Source organism: Macaca thibetana, chromosome 1 (genome assembly GCF_024542745.1).
Source record: "Macaca thibetana thibetana isolate TM-01 chromosome 1, ASM2454274v1, whole genome shotgun sequence".
Classification (NCBI taxonomy): Eukaryota; Metazoa; Chordata; class Mammalia; order Primates; family Cercopithecidae; genus Macaca; species Macaca thibetana.
In genome coordinates this window covers 217,020,644-217,035,648 of record NC_065578.1, presented here as the reverse complement: position 1 = coordinate 217,035,648, position 15,005 = coordinate 217,020,644, and the positions used below count along the sequence as shown (strand labels likewise).

General features: G+C 46.1%; 1 protein-coding gene across 1 annotated transcript in view; it reads right to left on the bottom strand.

The window, feature by feature from the left end:
- KIF26B (kinesin family member 26B) overlaps positions 1-15,005 on the bottom strand; it is a 561,163-nt gene that overhangs the window by 107,701 nt on the left and 438,457 nt on the right. The window contains 2 exon segments of the mRNA XM_050772633.1: positions 2,285-2,328; positions 2,331-2,490. Coding sequence (XP_050628590.1) covers positions 2,285-2,328; positions 2,331-2,490 — 204 coding nt within the window.

Below are 15,005 nucleotides of genomic sequence, written 5' to 3'. Positions count from 1 at the left end.
CTCGCCTGAGGCCACACTGCTAGGGGTCAAAGATACAATAGGATACCGAGCAGGATACAGAGAGGTCAATGGGGGGAATCCAGGAAGGACGTCTGCTCGGGAAAGAGACTTTGAACAGGTGACTTAATCTTTGAGTCTTGGTTTCCTTGTGTGTTACATGAAAACATCAATGCCTCCCTTCCTACCCCACTGAATTCTAGGAAGAGTCAAATGCGTTAATGTCTCTGAAATGTCTTGAAAACTGCGAATTTACACAGACATGTAAATTATAACAACATTGGAAATTTGAATGAAAGTAAGGCATTCTGAAATGAGTGAAACTCCAACATTGAGCATACTGAGCTCTGGAGCCAAGTGTGAAATGTAAACAAAGGCTAGCAATGAAAACAGCCCCTTTTTCTGAAATAAATCTACAACTCATTAATAGTCCATGCTTAATTTAGGGTTTGCTTTGGAATTCTTACAACTTGTGGAGATTTGCTTCTGAAAAGTTTTAACTGTGTTAATGAAATTATTTGTAGGCCATTTATTAGCCCCAATGTCAGGTTTAAATGACCGAGCCCATTGGGTGCTATGCCACACAAAAAATGTAATAAAGAGAGAAACCGTAGAACTGATTCATAAAGTACTTTGTCTTCTTGGGTAAAACTCTTTGGGGAAACCACATGCTCAACTTCTTAATGAATGGAGCCTGTGACACGTGCTACGTGCCCACGGTGTAATAGAGGAGGCTGTGAGAACATCGCCACCTCCTCTACTCAGATGCAGCCTGGAAGAAATTCACAGAGGCTGCAGATGGTAACTATTTGCACTGTTGTTATCAGGTTCTGCTATAGGTTATTAGTTATTATACTATATACTGTTTAATGTAAATCTTGATAAGCACTAGAAACTTATCAGAAAGATGCAAACTCCAGGCAAAGTAGGCCACTATATCCTGTAACCTGGGTTATTCATTTCTGCAATCAGTTCTACATGTGTGTCCCTGCTCCCTCCCCCACAGGAACAGGTGCTGTTTGGTGCTGCTTAGAGGCCCATCTTCACCAAAGCTCCAGGGCGAATCCAAATGAGAACAGATATCTACTAGAAGCTTTAGTTGCAGCATCTGGTGAGGTCTGCAGTTCACTGGCTGCCCATGGCTCAGTAATCTTGGTACCCTGGGCCCCCAAATAGCCTCCCAATTATGCTCACAGTAGAATAATAAAAATGGCCCCAATTCTCTACCCCAGCCTGGCTGCAACCCCCTTGCAATGTAACTTGGAGCTCATCCAATCATTAGAAGCAATCTCTTCTCCATCTCATGAAGCTGGGCCAGTAGAATCCAGCAGAGGTGATATTGGGTCAATTCTGAGCTTAGGCCTCCAGAGACCTGCATGGATGGGTCCTGGATGCTGCCTTGAAAACTAGCCCAAACTAGCTTGCTGGATGATGACAGACAATGTGGAAGAGAGACCAGCCGACCTGGTCAAGGCTATTCTAGACCAGCGGAAAGCCAGCCAACCCCCAAAGACATGTGCCTGTGGTGTGATATAGCATGATTTTATTTCGCCTGGCTAATATCCAGCCAAGATCCACAGAGCTGCCTACCCAACCCACAGCTGATCATAGACATAACAATGAGCTGAGCTGGGACCAGAAGAGCTGCTCAGCTGACCAATGAGCAATAATAAATGCTTATTGTGTTAAGCACTGAATTTTAGGGTGATTTGTAATGCAGCAATTAAGCGAATATAACACCTATCCCTGAGCCTCTCTTCTTCCCCTTCACTCCACTGAGCCAGGCCACAGGATGCATGTCAGCCTCGGTTTCCCTGCCTTGAACTCCGGTTCCTTACCAGGGCTACAGACTTGCCCTCAACCCCAGTGTGCTTATACTGGGTCCTAGGAGATTGCCTCATTCTAATCAGCTCCCTGAAACATTTTTTTCCCTTCGTACAATGCCCAGGCAGGAGTAGGGTCCTACTAGATCTGTCACCAGCCCCTTGACGCATTGTCCTTGTCCCTTTCTGTTATCTTCCTGCTTCTGTGTGTGATCCACTGACTGGCTCGCACTTCCTGCTCCTCAAGGACATGTTTTATTGAAATTCCTGCACACTGATCCTGCCCAAAGTCTGACACCAGTAATTCAAAAGCACTGGACCATTCAATGGAGCTCAGATTGACTCCTGAAGGAACTGGTCCATCCGAACACTCCAGAAGACACCCTCCCAGCTCAAGGGCCCTTGTGAATGAGTAAACGCTTCTTTAATCAACATTGCTGAGCCTGAGAGGGGCTGATACCCACCTGGGAGGCGTCTTGGGGAAAAACTGCATCGAAGGCAAACATTTTGGAGGAACCTGGTTGCCTCTCTTTTGGAAGGCATTTTGACCTCCACAAGTCAGGGGATCGTACAAGGTGATCTGCTTCTTCCGTGGGTCCACCTTTAAGAAAGAGCTGGATTCTGAGGTATCTCGAGCCAAGGTGGAACAGATGCGAAGCATGACTTTCACCTGTTAAGAAAAGATGGGCAACAGCACAGATGAAGACAGCTGGGTGTCTTACGAAGGAGCACCCTTGTACACTCTGCGATATAAGTGCACATGGCAGCACTGAACTTTCTCAGGGTAAATTATGAGGAAATGCACAGTGAATTAGCGACATCATCCTGGCTGGGTCATGGGAAAACTGATTTATTTATAATTACCAGGTAGAATATTTTGAAATGCCCATTACTTCAATATGGAGCTGGGACATCATGTTCTTTGTCTTCCTATTAATATAAATTGAATATTAACTGTGCCCTTGTGGCCCAATTACGCAGATGAAAAGGTAGTCTGGACTGCCAAACTATAGGGGCTGGTGCAGTTTCCTTGAAGCTCACAGATCAGTAAACCATGCACATAGAAGTTAGCTCTGTAATTTGCTCCTTGGCTCAGCTCATCACGACTCTGGGAGACAAAAATCCACAGTTATTAGTGTCATCATTAAAGAACCGTGAAATGGCCTGCTTTTAATGGCCAGCATTCGAAATGTGTTCCAAGGGGCAATAGTGATAAAAGACTGGTCTGCAACGTGTTATTTGGGATCCCATTAAGTGAGTGCAGAGAAGTTGTCATTTCAGAGAATGGAAGTGCATCGCTGGAGGGAGCAGGAGGCGCTGCCCTTTAACCCACTTTCTGAGTGACTGAACACTGAGCACCTCTGGTGCCCGCCACCAACCCCATCCCACTCCTGCAGGCAAGTGAGGTGCTGATGGAAATGCAGTTTGCCTTGGGGTCCTCAGGTGAACAGAAATCAGGCTGAGGCCTCACACGGGTCTGGAAGCTACAGTCCTGGGAAAAGGGACAGCATTTGCTCTAACTGGCTCTCTATTTCTGTGTTGTGAGCTCAGTCCAACAAATGATGGGCACTTTGAGCACCTACTATGTGCCGGGCACTGTGCTAGGCATGGGGGATGCAAAGATATGTAATGCACAGAGCGGCAGGACAGACACAGATATGGGTCATTTTAGTAATATATGGAAATTCGGAAGGTATGCACAAGGATTATTTCTCTGTTCCTCTCTGTGCCTTGTCCTCCTTGTCTCATTAGCTGTCAGGTCTGATGAAATCTCTGTCACGCAATTTTGGGGAGGAGGGGTGGTTGTACATTTTTAAATAAAATATTTTCAACATATAGAAATGCTCAGAGAATCATATATGTTGTGCAAGACAGAGATCCTCCTGCCGACCTCGGCTCTCTCTGCTGAGCCATGAGGACTCATGTGCAGCATGCAAAGCTGAAGGTAAAGAATTCCAAGGGCGCTGGGTCCCCAGGTGTCCTGCACTGTGTCCCCGCTCTGCTTGCCTTCTAACTTAAGAACAGAACTCCGCGGAGATCCAGGAGCCGGTGTCCTGGTGGAAGGAGCCCGAGGGTGGGATGCGCACCACCTCTCAGGGCTTAGATCTTGCTTCTTCCACTGTGAGGTCATAGAATGATCCCTGCTGTCATCTACACGATCTCACTGAATCCTCCCCGTGCTCCAGCATGTAGGTATGCCTGTCGGGATTTTACTCATGAGAAAATGATGTTATGTAACTTGCCCCACATCACTGAACCTGTGGGAGGCTGGACTTGGATCCCACCTCCAACGCCTACGCTTTTTCCATCATGCCGGCTGCTGCCTCCCACAAACAGTCACACTTCACAGAGCCCTGTTTCCTCACCTGTACAGTAGGAATAATGATGCCCGCCATATGGGCGGCTGTGCAAATTCAATGAATGGGCATGTAAAGTGCTGAACATGGCCCAGGCTTGTCTTGAACTCCCACCTCTGCCTCCCAAAGCACTGGGATTACAGGCATGGGTGCCACGCCCAGCCTCAAGCCTTACCATTAATGCTGTGACAGGAAAATGATAGGCTATCATGATCCAGGAGGAGGCAAGTCAAGAGAGGAGGGAGGAAGAGATATAGGAATTGAATGCCCACCACGTGGGCAGAGGTGGGAGTTCAAGACAAGCCTGGGCAACATGGCGAGACCCCATCTCTACAAAAAGTTAATTAAAAAAAAATAGCCAGGTGTGATGGTGCACACTCACAGGTACCAGCTACTCGGGAGGTTGAGGTAGCAGGGTCACTGGAGCTCAGGAGTTCCAGGTTCCAGTGAGCTATGGTCACGCAACTGCACTCCAGCCTGGGTGACAGAGCGAGACCTTGTCTCTTAAAACAAAACAAAACAAAATGGCTGGGCGCAGTGGCTCATGCCTGTAATCCCAGCACTTTGGGAGGCCAAGGTGGTCAGATCATGAGGTCAGGAGATCAAGACCATCCTGGCTAACACGGTAAAACCCCATCTCTACTAAAAATACAAAAAATTAGCTGGGCGTGGTGGCAGGCACCTGTAGTCCCATCTACTGGGGAGGCTGAGGCAGGAGAAGGGCTTGAACCTGGGAGGCGGACCTTGCAGTGAGCTGAGATCTCGCCACTGCACTCCAGCCTGGGCGACAGAGCGAGACTCCATCTCAAAAAAAAAAAAAAAAAAAAAAAAGCCTATAATCCCAGCACTTTGGGAGGCCGAAGCGGGCAGATCACCTGAGGTCTGGAGTTCGAGACCAGCCTGACCAATATGGAGAAACCCCATCTCTATTAAAAATACAAAATTAGCTGGGCATGGTGGCACATGCCTGTAATCCCAGCTACTCAGGAGGCTGAGGCAGGAGAATCACTTGAACCCAGGAGGCAGAGTTGTGGTGAGTCAAGATTGCGCCATTGCACTCCAGCCTGGGCAACAAGAGCAAAACTCCATCTCAAAACAAAACAAAACATGATAAGGTTTTAAAACTCCTTGCCCTGGACTCTGCATAGCGTGAATCACAAACAGGATACTGTGGGGGATTCCCGACAGGCAGAGCTGGTTATTAAGCACTGGGCCCAATAAGGCTCCTCTTAGTAAAACACAGTCAAATCTCACACAGCCGCTACGTACAGGACAGTAACCACTAGGTGTATCTGCATTCCATTCTGGCAATTTTCTTGTTCACCGTGACTTTCTAAGGTCTGATTTCAGTTCCATTCATTCCTACAGATCTGCCCCAGTTACACAGCATGTGTGCTACGAGCGTGTATTCAAATCGCAACTTGTGGAAGGTCCGTGGGACCTTCAGGCTTTCTGTAAGCAAATCTCCTAGCCCAGCCCCTGAGCATGCAAGTCAAGGATGATGCAATGCCAGGCAGAGCTGATGGAGCACATGGCCCACTGCTTTTCTATTTCACAATTTTGCATGCAATTTCTGGGTAACTAGAGGTGCTGAATGTAAAATATGAGCTAAGCCAGGCGAGGGCCGACAAGGAGAAGCGGGAAAGAAGGGGCTGAATGAGTCATCGGTCCAGAAGGAATGCTCCTGCAGCTTAACAAAATCCCGAGCCCGCGGCTCATTTTCTGCAGAGAGGCTGAAGATCCCAGTTGCTGTTCTGGCCAAAGAGATACCCAGTTCTTTAAAAACCCATTGAGCTCCGAGCTGGGGGGAAGGCCACACTCCATTCTTTTCTTTGCAATTCATCTAAATAAATGGACATTTTTTCCCTTTAAAGGAAGGAAATTGAGTTTTTCTGCTTCACCTCCTTTGTATCATTATTCCTTTAGTCCAGCACTCCACTTCCTGCTTAATCCGCTGTAATTAAAGTGCTTAGGAGATGCCACTTGCGATCAAGAAAGTCCCTCGGACTTCTTGCCAGGAGTTCTTGCTTTTGTCACTAACACCCTTAGGTTCTTGGCAACATCTACTCCTGCCCCGCCTCTCCCTGCCGCACTCCAGAGAGGGTCCAGGCAGCTGTTAACATGCATGGCCTTCTCCCCAGCTCTCGGGGTCAAAGGGACAGTCACTATTTCACTCCCAAGCATAAACCGGCAGGGAATGGGATCCAGAAAGCTAAAGGAACAGCCTCAGTGGTGGCCAGGATGGCTTGACACCTGGATTCAAGAAGAGACTGGCATTTCCTGCACCCAAGTCCTCACTGGTGGGAACCCCGCTGTGCCCTGTTTGTTTAATTATTCCGTGGATGGAGCGGGACAACCGTTGCTTTGGGCAGCAGTTGTCTTTATGTCCTGCTGATTAATCAGTTCAGCACCTCGTTCTGGATGGCATTGCGGGATTGAGGGAGAAAGGAACTGTGAGACACTCACCGAAAGAGGCCGAGCCTCGCTCCCAAACTACACGGACTCTCTATCAACATGGAGGCGATCGCTGCCACACAGCCTGATTGGAGGCTAACGAGGAGCGGCCCTGTCATCACTCGCCGTGACCGCTACACGTGATACGGCAGACAGATACTCCTGCTTTTCCCTCATCACAGAGCGCAGCCACATGTGCACACCCAGGAGGCTCTTCATGGCCTGTTTCTCCGCCCAGAAGCTGTCCGGCTAGAGGTTGTCTGCAGACTCTAGGGCTCAGGAGGGCTACAGGCAAATGTGACCACGGGAAGGATCCCTCAGCAATGAGAAAAAGACTGCAGATGGTGAGAAGGTGGCAGGAGCAAGGGAGAGCTCCATCTGTCCTTCTCATGCGCGAGCTTTGTTTCAACTCATTTTGTGGATACCCGCAACGAAGGCTCTCTACAGACACACAGGAACCTGAGTCTTGGCCACAATACATGCCCAGTAAGAGTGTGCAAGTGATAATAAATAGTTTTTACCCCTACAAGATTCTAGGCTACGGAGTTAAATTCACCACTGGCCTCTTCTGACCCCTCATCATCTCTATCTGAACTCCCTTTACACGGAATTTTGAGTTCACGGGTTCTCGAGAATCAGCTCAGTAGAAACTGGTCAAGGTGCAGATGGAGGAACCTAACCAGGAACACCATCTGACATCATTTCTGTCTCAATTCCAGCAGTGTCGGAATCATCTCTAAGCCTTCCGCATCTAGTCTTCAGTTCCCCCCAAAAAAGGCTGGAACTCGTTCTCCAAGGTCAATCAGCGGCGAATAAGACAGGGTGATCAACGGGAAGAATGGTGGGAAAAGCAGAAAAAGTAAGATTGCCAGAAGGGATTCTAAAAGCCAAGGGTTCACTGAATGAGACACTCAGCAGAGCCAAACTAGGGAGCTGACCAGCAACTAAGCCCGGCGCAGGGTCCTGCTTCCCCACTGCCCAGGAGGGTGGCAGGGACGGCCGTGCTGGGACCCCTCCGGGAGTGTGAGTCGTGGAAGCGTGGATCATGCTCTCTCTCAGCCTCATGTGGGAGAGAGCCAGTGTGTGGGTAAAAGACTGAGCTGAGAGTGCCAGTCACTCCCGAGGAGAGCCGAGGGCAGAAGTGCAAGGCAGCGCCGTGCTGTGCTGGGTACGCACCGGAAGCCCTGCCTGGTTTCCACATGTTTTTGGATGGGATTCAGCTGTAGAGAGAAAAACCTGGAGGGTCCATTGTATCTCCCTGGGTACAGCTACAGGGCGTGTGGGCACTGCAGTGAGGCAGGAGCAGAGACTGGGTTCTGACCCAAATGTCACCACCATTGAGTGACTGTGTGACCTGAGGTATGGGCTTTGCCTTCCTTACCCCTTAAAGCGGGCCTGTCGTGTGAAGAACCAAAAAGATAACAATATACTATAAAGCCGCATACAGATGTAAAGCATTTTTAACTTTCAAGAGAGAAAGAAAGAGGCCGGGCACGGTGTCTCATGCCTGTAATCCCAATACTTTGGGAAGCTGAGGTGGGAGGATTGCGTGAGCCCAGGAGTTCAAGCCTAGGCAATATAGTGAGACTTTGTCTCTACAAAAAAAATGTTTACATTAGCAGAGCTTGGTGGCTCACGCCTGTAATCCCAACACTTTGGAGGCTGAGGTGAAAGGATCGCTTGAGCCTGGGAGGTAGAAGCTGTAGTGAGCTGAGATTGTGCCACGGCACTCCAGCCTAGGTGACAGGGCCAGACCCTGTCTCAAAAAAGAAAAAAAAAAGAGAGCGAGGAAGAAAGAAAGAATGAGAGAGGAAGGGAAGTAAAGGGGAGGGGAGGGGAGGGGAGGGAAGAGGAGGGGACAGGAGGGGAGGGGAAGGGAGGGAAGGGGAGGGGAGGGGAGGGGAGGGAAGAGGAGGGGAAGGGAGGGGAGAGGAGGAAAGAGGAGGGAAAGAATGTTGGTTTCATTCTGCAAATTACCTGATATAAAATAGACTTTCTGCATCACATTCACAGCAGAAGTTAAATGTTCTCCTAGTTTCTCCTAGTTAAATGTTAAAATTAATGTTAAAAATTAAGGCAACAATTCTCATGAACATAAGGCAAGACAGACAACAAGTACTTTCCCTCCCTCCTTCTCTGACCAAAATTGAAGAATATATGGCCTGCTTACATTTTTTGTAAAGGTGACTAATCCATGCAAAACGTGATCTGAGCATCTAAAAGCTAAATGTGATATTGCCCACATGTGATTCCCGTCTCTTCTGTCCTGATCAAGCAATGCAGGGGAGGTGTTCTCCCTCCTGCTTCGGGTACATTAGTCACTTCAGGAAAATTCCCAACCATTTTAAGTAAGATGATTGGAGAAACAGGACACCTAAACAGTGTACGATTCTCCACATAGATTCTTCTTAACACTATGCTTTTCTGTTTTTGTTTTTGTTTTGTTTTGTTTTGTTTTTGAGACTGAATCTTGCTCTGTCGCCCAGGCTGGAGTGCAGTGGTATGATCTCAGCTAACTGCAACCTCCACCTCCCAGGTGATTCTCATGCCTCAGCCTCCCGAGTAGCTGGGATTACAGGTGTGCCCCACCACACCCACCTAATTTTTTGTGTTTTTAGTAGAGACAGGGTTTCACCATGTTGGCCAGGCTGGTCTTGAACTCCTGACCTCAGGTGATCTGCCCGCCTCTGCCTCCCAAAGTGCTGGGATTACAGGTGTCAGCCATCGCACCTGGCCCACGCTTTTCTGCTCTACCAAGAAATGTAATAAATGCAGCAACCCTCCCCATCCTTCCTTCTAGGCCATGACATTCTGACAAATCTATCATACAAGATTTCAACGAAGTGCTAGTTTCTAAAAACACACTGCGAGAGATTAAGGGTGCAATTTTCCAGCCTTTATTTAAAGAGTCCTTTTTAAAAAATAATAATAATAATATAATGTAAGCTTCTATTGCTAGCCCATCAGTGGCACATGGGACTCTGTAAGTATGACTGCTTTCCCTTTTTAATTTACCCAATGTGCCTGCTTAATTTGACAGGAGAGATGGGTAACAATGTTAAAGTAAATTAAAACCAGGTTTTGGGTGGCTGGCAAGATGGCCAATAGGAACAGTTTGGGTCTGCAGCTCCCAGCTAGATCAGTGGAGAAGGTGGGTGATTTCTGCAATTCCAACTGAGGTGTTCATCTCATTGGGACTGGCGAGACAGTGGGTGTAGCCCATGGAGGGTGAGCAGAGGCAGGGTGGGGCGTCACCTCACCCGGGAAGTACAAGGGGTCAGGGACCTCCCTCCCCTACCCAAGGGAAGCCGTGAGAGACTGTGCCATAAGGAATGGTGCACTCCAGCCCAGATACCGTGCTTTTCCCATGGTCTTTGCAACCTGCAGACCAGGAGGTTCCCTCGGGTGCCTAGGCCACCAGGGCCCTGGGTTTCAAGCACAAAACTGGGCAGCCATTTGGGCAGACACTGAGCTAGCTGCAGGAGTATTTTTTTTCATACCCCAGTGGCACCCAGAATGCCAGCAGGACAGAACTGTTCACTCCCCTGGAAAGGGGGCTGAAGTCAGGAAGCCAAGTGGCCCGGCTCAGCGGATCCCACCCCCATGGAGCCCAGCAAGCTCAGATCCACTGGCTTGAAATTCTCGCTGCCAGCACAGCAGTCTGAACTCGACCTGGGATGCTTGAGCTTTGTAAGGGAAGGAGCATCCACCATTACTGAGGCTTGAGTAGGTGATTTTCCCCTCACAGTGTAAACAAAGCTGCCAGGAAGTTCAAACCACAGCTAGGCAAAGCTGCTGTAGCCAGACTGCCTCTATAAATTCCTACTTTCTGGGCAGGGCATCTCTGAAAGAAAGGCAGCAGCCCCAGTCAGGGGCTTATAGATAAAACTCCCATCTCCCTGGGACAGAGCACTTGGGGGAAGGGGTGGCTGTGGGTGCAGCTTCAGCAGACTTAAACAGTCCTGCCTGCCAGTTCTGAAGACAGCAGTGGATCTCCCAACACAGTGCTCGCTAAGGATCAGACTGCCTCCTGAAGTGGGACCCTGACCCCTGTGCCTCCTGACTGGGAGACACCTCCCTGCATGGGTCAACAGACACCTCATACAGGAGAGCTCCAGCTGGCATCTGGCAGGTGCTCCTCTAGGACGAAGCTTCAGAGGAAGGAACAGGCAGCAATCTTTGCTGTTCTGCAGCCTCCACTGGTGATACCCAAGCAAATGATCTGCAGCAAACTCCAGCAGACCTGTGGCAGACAGGCCTGACTGTTAGAAGGAACACCAGCAAACAAAAAGGAATAGCATCAACATCAACAAAAAGGATGTGCTCACAAAAACCCCATCCAAAGGTCAACAACATCAAAGACCAAAGGTAGATAAATCCACTAAGATGAGGAAAAACCATCACAAAAAGGCTGAAAATTCCAAAAACCAGAATGCCTCTTCTCCCCCAAAGGATAACAACTCCTCACTAGTAAGGGAACAAAACTTGACAGAGAATGAGTTTGACAAATTGACAGAAGTAAGCTTCAGAAGACGGGTAATAACAAACTTCCCCAAGCTAAAGGAGCATGTTCTAACCCAATGCAAGGAAGCTAAGAACCGTGAAAAAAAAGGTTAGAGGAATTGCTAACTAGAATAGCCAGTTTAGAGAAAAACATAAATGACCTGGTGGAGCTGAGAAACACAGCACGAGAACTTCATGAAGCATACACAAGTATCAATAGCCAAATCGATCAAGCAGAAGGATATCAAAAATTGAAGATCAACTTAATGAAATAAAGCATGAAGACAAGATTAGAGAAAAAAGAATGAAAAGGAACAAACAAAGCCTCTAAGAAATATGGGACTATGTGAAAAGACCAAACCTGTGTTTGATTGGTGGACCTGAAAGTAACAGGGAGAATGGAACCAAGTTGGAAAACACTCTTCAGGTTATTATCCAGGAGAACTTCCCCAACCTAGCAAGACAGGCCAACATTCAAATTCAGGAAACATAGAGAGCCCCACAAAGCTACTCCTTGAGAAGAGCAACCCAAGACACATAATCGTCAGATTCACCAAGGTTGAAATGAAGGAAAAAATGTTAAGTGCAGCCAGAGAGTAAGGTCGGGTTACCCACAAAGGGAAGCCCAACAGACTAACAGCGGATCTCTCTGCAGAATCCCTACAAGCCAGAAGAGAGTGGGTGCCAATTGTCAACATTCTTAAAGAATTTTCAACCTGGAATTTCATATCTAGCCAAACTAAGCTTCATAAGCGAAGGAGAAACAAAATCCTTTACAGACAAGCAAATGCTGAGAAATTTTGTCACCACCAGGCCTGCCTTACAGGAGCTCCTGAAGGAAGCCCTAAATATGGAAAGGAAAAAACGTTACCAGCCACTGCAAAAACATACCAAATCATAAAGACCATCGACACCATGAAGAAACTGCTAACGGGCAAAATAACCAGCTAGCATCATAATGACAGGATCAAATTCACACATAACAATATTAACCTTAAATGTAAACGGGCTAAATGCCCCGATTAAAAGATACAGACTGGCAAATTGGATAAAGAGTCAAGACCCATCAGGGTGCTGTATTCAGCAGACCCATCTCATGTGCAAAAACACACATAGGCTCAAAATAAAGGGATGGAGGAAGATTTACCAAGCAAATGAAAAAAAAAAAAGCGGGGATTGCAATCCTAGTCTCTGATAAAACAGACTTCAAACCAACAAAGATCAAAACAGACAAAGAAGGGCATTACATAATGGTAAAGGAATCAATCCAACAAGCAGAGCTAACTATCCTAAATATATATGTGCCCAACACAGGAGCACCCAGATTTGTAAAGCAAGTTCTTAGAGACCTACGAAGAGACTTAGACTCCCACACAATAATAGTGGGAGACTTTAACACCCCACTCTCAATATTAGAGCAACAAGACAGAAAATTAACAAGGATATTCAGGACTTGAACTCGGCTCTGGACCAAGCGGACCTAATAGACATCTACAGAACTATCCACCCCAAATCAACAGAATATACATTCTTCTCAGTGTGACACAGCACTTATTCTGAAATTGACCACATAGTTAGTTGGAAGTTAATGCAAAAGAATGGAAATCATAACAAACAGTCTCTCAGACCACAGTGCAATCAAATTGAACTCAGGATTAAAGAACTCATTCAAAACTGCACAACTACATGGAAACTGAACAACCTGCTTCTGAATGACTACTAGGTAAATAACAAAATTAAGGCAGAAATAAATAAGTTCCTTGAAACCAGTGAGCACAAAGACACAACGTGCCAGAATCTCTGGGACATGGCTAAAGCAGTGTTTAGGGGGAAATTTATAGCGCTCAATGCCCACAGGAGAAAGCAGGAAAGATCTAAAATCAACACCGTAACATCACAATTAAAAGAACTAGAGAAGCAAGAGCAAACAGATTCAAAAGTTAGCAGAAGACAAGAAATAACTAAGATCAGAGCAGAACTGAAGGAGATAGAGACACAAAAAAACCTTTAAAAAAAAATCAATGAATCCGGGAGCCAGTTTTTTGAAAAGATTATCAAAAGAGACCACTAGCTGGACTAACAAAGAAGAAAAGAGAGAAGAATCAAATAGACACAATAAAAAATGATAAAGGGGATATCACCACTGATCTCACAGAAATACAAGCTACCATCAGTGAATACTATAAACACCTCTATGCAAATAAATTAAAAAATCTAGAAGGAATAGATAAATTCCTGGACACATACACCCTCCCAAGACTAAACCAGGAAGAAGTTGAATCCCTGAATAGACCAATAGCTAGGTCTGAAATTGAGGCAGTAATTAATAGCCTACCATCCGAAAAAAGCCCAGGACCAGACAGATTCACAGCTGAATTCTACCAAAGGTACAAAGAGTAGCTGGTACCAATCTTTCTGAAACTATTCCAAACAATAGAAAAAGAGGGACTTCTCCCGAATCCATTTTATGAGGCCAGCATCATCCTGATACCAAAACCTGGCAGAGACACAGCAAAAAAAGAAAATTTCAGGCCAATATCCCTGATAAACATCGATGCAAAAATCCTTAATAAAACACTGGCAAACTGAATCCAGCAGCACATCAAAAAGCTTATCCACCATGATCAGGTTGGCTTCATCCCTGGGATGCCAGGCTGGTTCAACATACACAAATCAATAAATGTAACCCATGGCATAAAGAGAATCAATGACAAAAACCACACGATTATCTCAATAGATGCAGAAAAGGCCCTCGATAAAATTTAACACCTAAAAACTCTCAATAAACTAGGTTTCTCTAAATAATAAGAGCTGTTTATGACAAATTCACAGCCAATATCATACTGAATGGGCAAAATCTGGAAGCATTCCCTTTGAAAACAGGCACAAGACAAGGATGCCCTCTCTCACCACTCCTCTTCAATATAGTGTTGGAAGTTCTGGCCAGGGCAATTAGGCAAGAGAAAGAAATAAAGGGTATTCAAATAGGAAAAGAGGAAGTCAAATTGTCTCTGTTTGCAGATGACATGATTGTATATTTAGAAAATCCCATCATCTCAGCCCCAAAGCTCCTTAAGCTGATAAGCAACTTCAGCAAAGTCTCAGGATACAAAATCAATGTGCAAAAATCACAAGCATTCTTATACACCAATAACAAACAGAGAGCCAAATCATGAGTGAACTCCCATTCACAATTGCTACAAAGAGAATAAAATACCTAGGAATACAACTTACAAGGGATGTGAAGGACCCCTTCAAGGAGAACTACAAACCACTGCTCAACAAAGTAAGAAAGGACACAAACAAATGGAAAAACATTCTATGTTCATGGGTAGGAAGAATCAATATCGTGAAAATGGCCATACTGCCCAAAGTAATTTACAGATTCAATGCTATTCTCATCAAGCTACTGTTGACTTTCTTCACAGAATTAGAAAAAAACTACCTTAAATTTCATATGGAACCAAAAAAGAGCCTGTATAGCCAAGACAATCCTAAGCAAAAAGAACAAAGCTGGAGGCATCATGCTACCTGACTTCAAACCATACTACAAGGCTACAGTAACCAAAACAGCATGGTACTGATACCAAAACAGATATAAAGACCAGTGGAACAGAACAGAGGCCTCAGAAATAACACCACACATCTACAACCATCTAATCTTTGACAAACCTGACAAAAACAAGAAATGGGGAAAGGATTCCCTATTTCATAAATGTTGTTGGGAAAACTGGCTAGCCACATGCAGAAAACTGAAACTGGACTCCTTCCTTACATCTTATACAAAAATTAACTCAAGATGGATTTAAGACTTAAACGTAAGACCCAAAACCATAAAAACCCAAGAAGACAATCTAGGCAATACCATTCA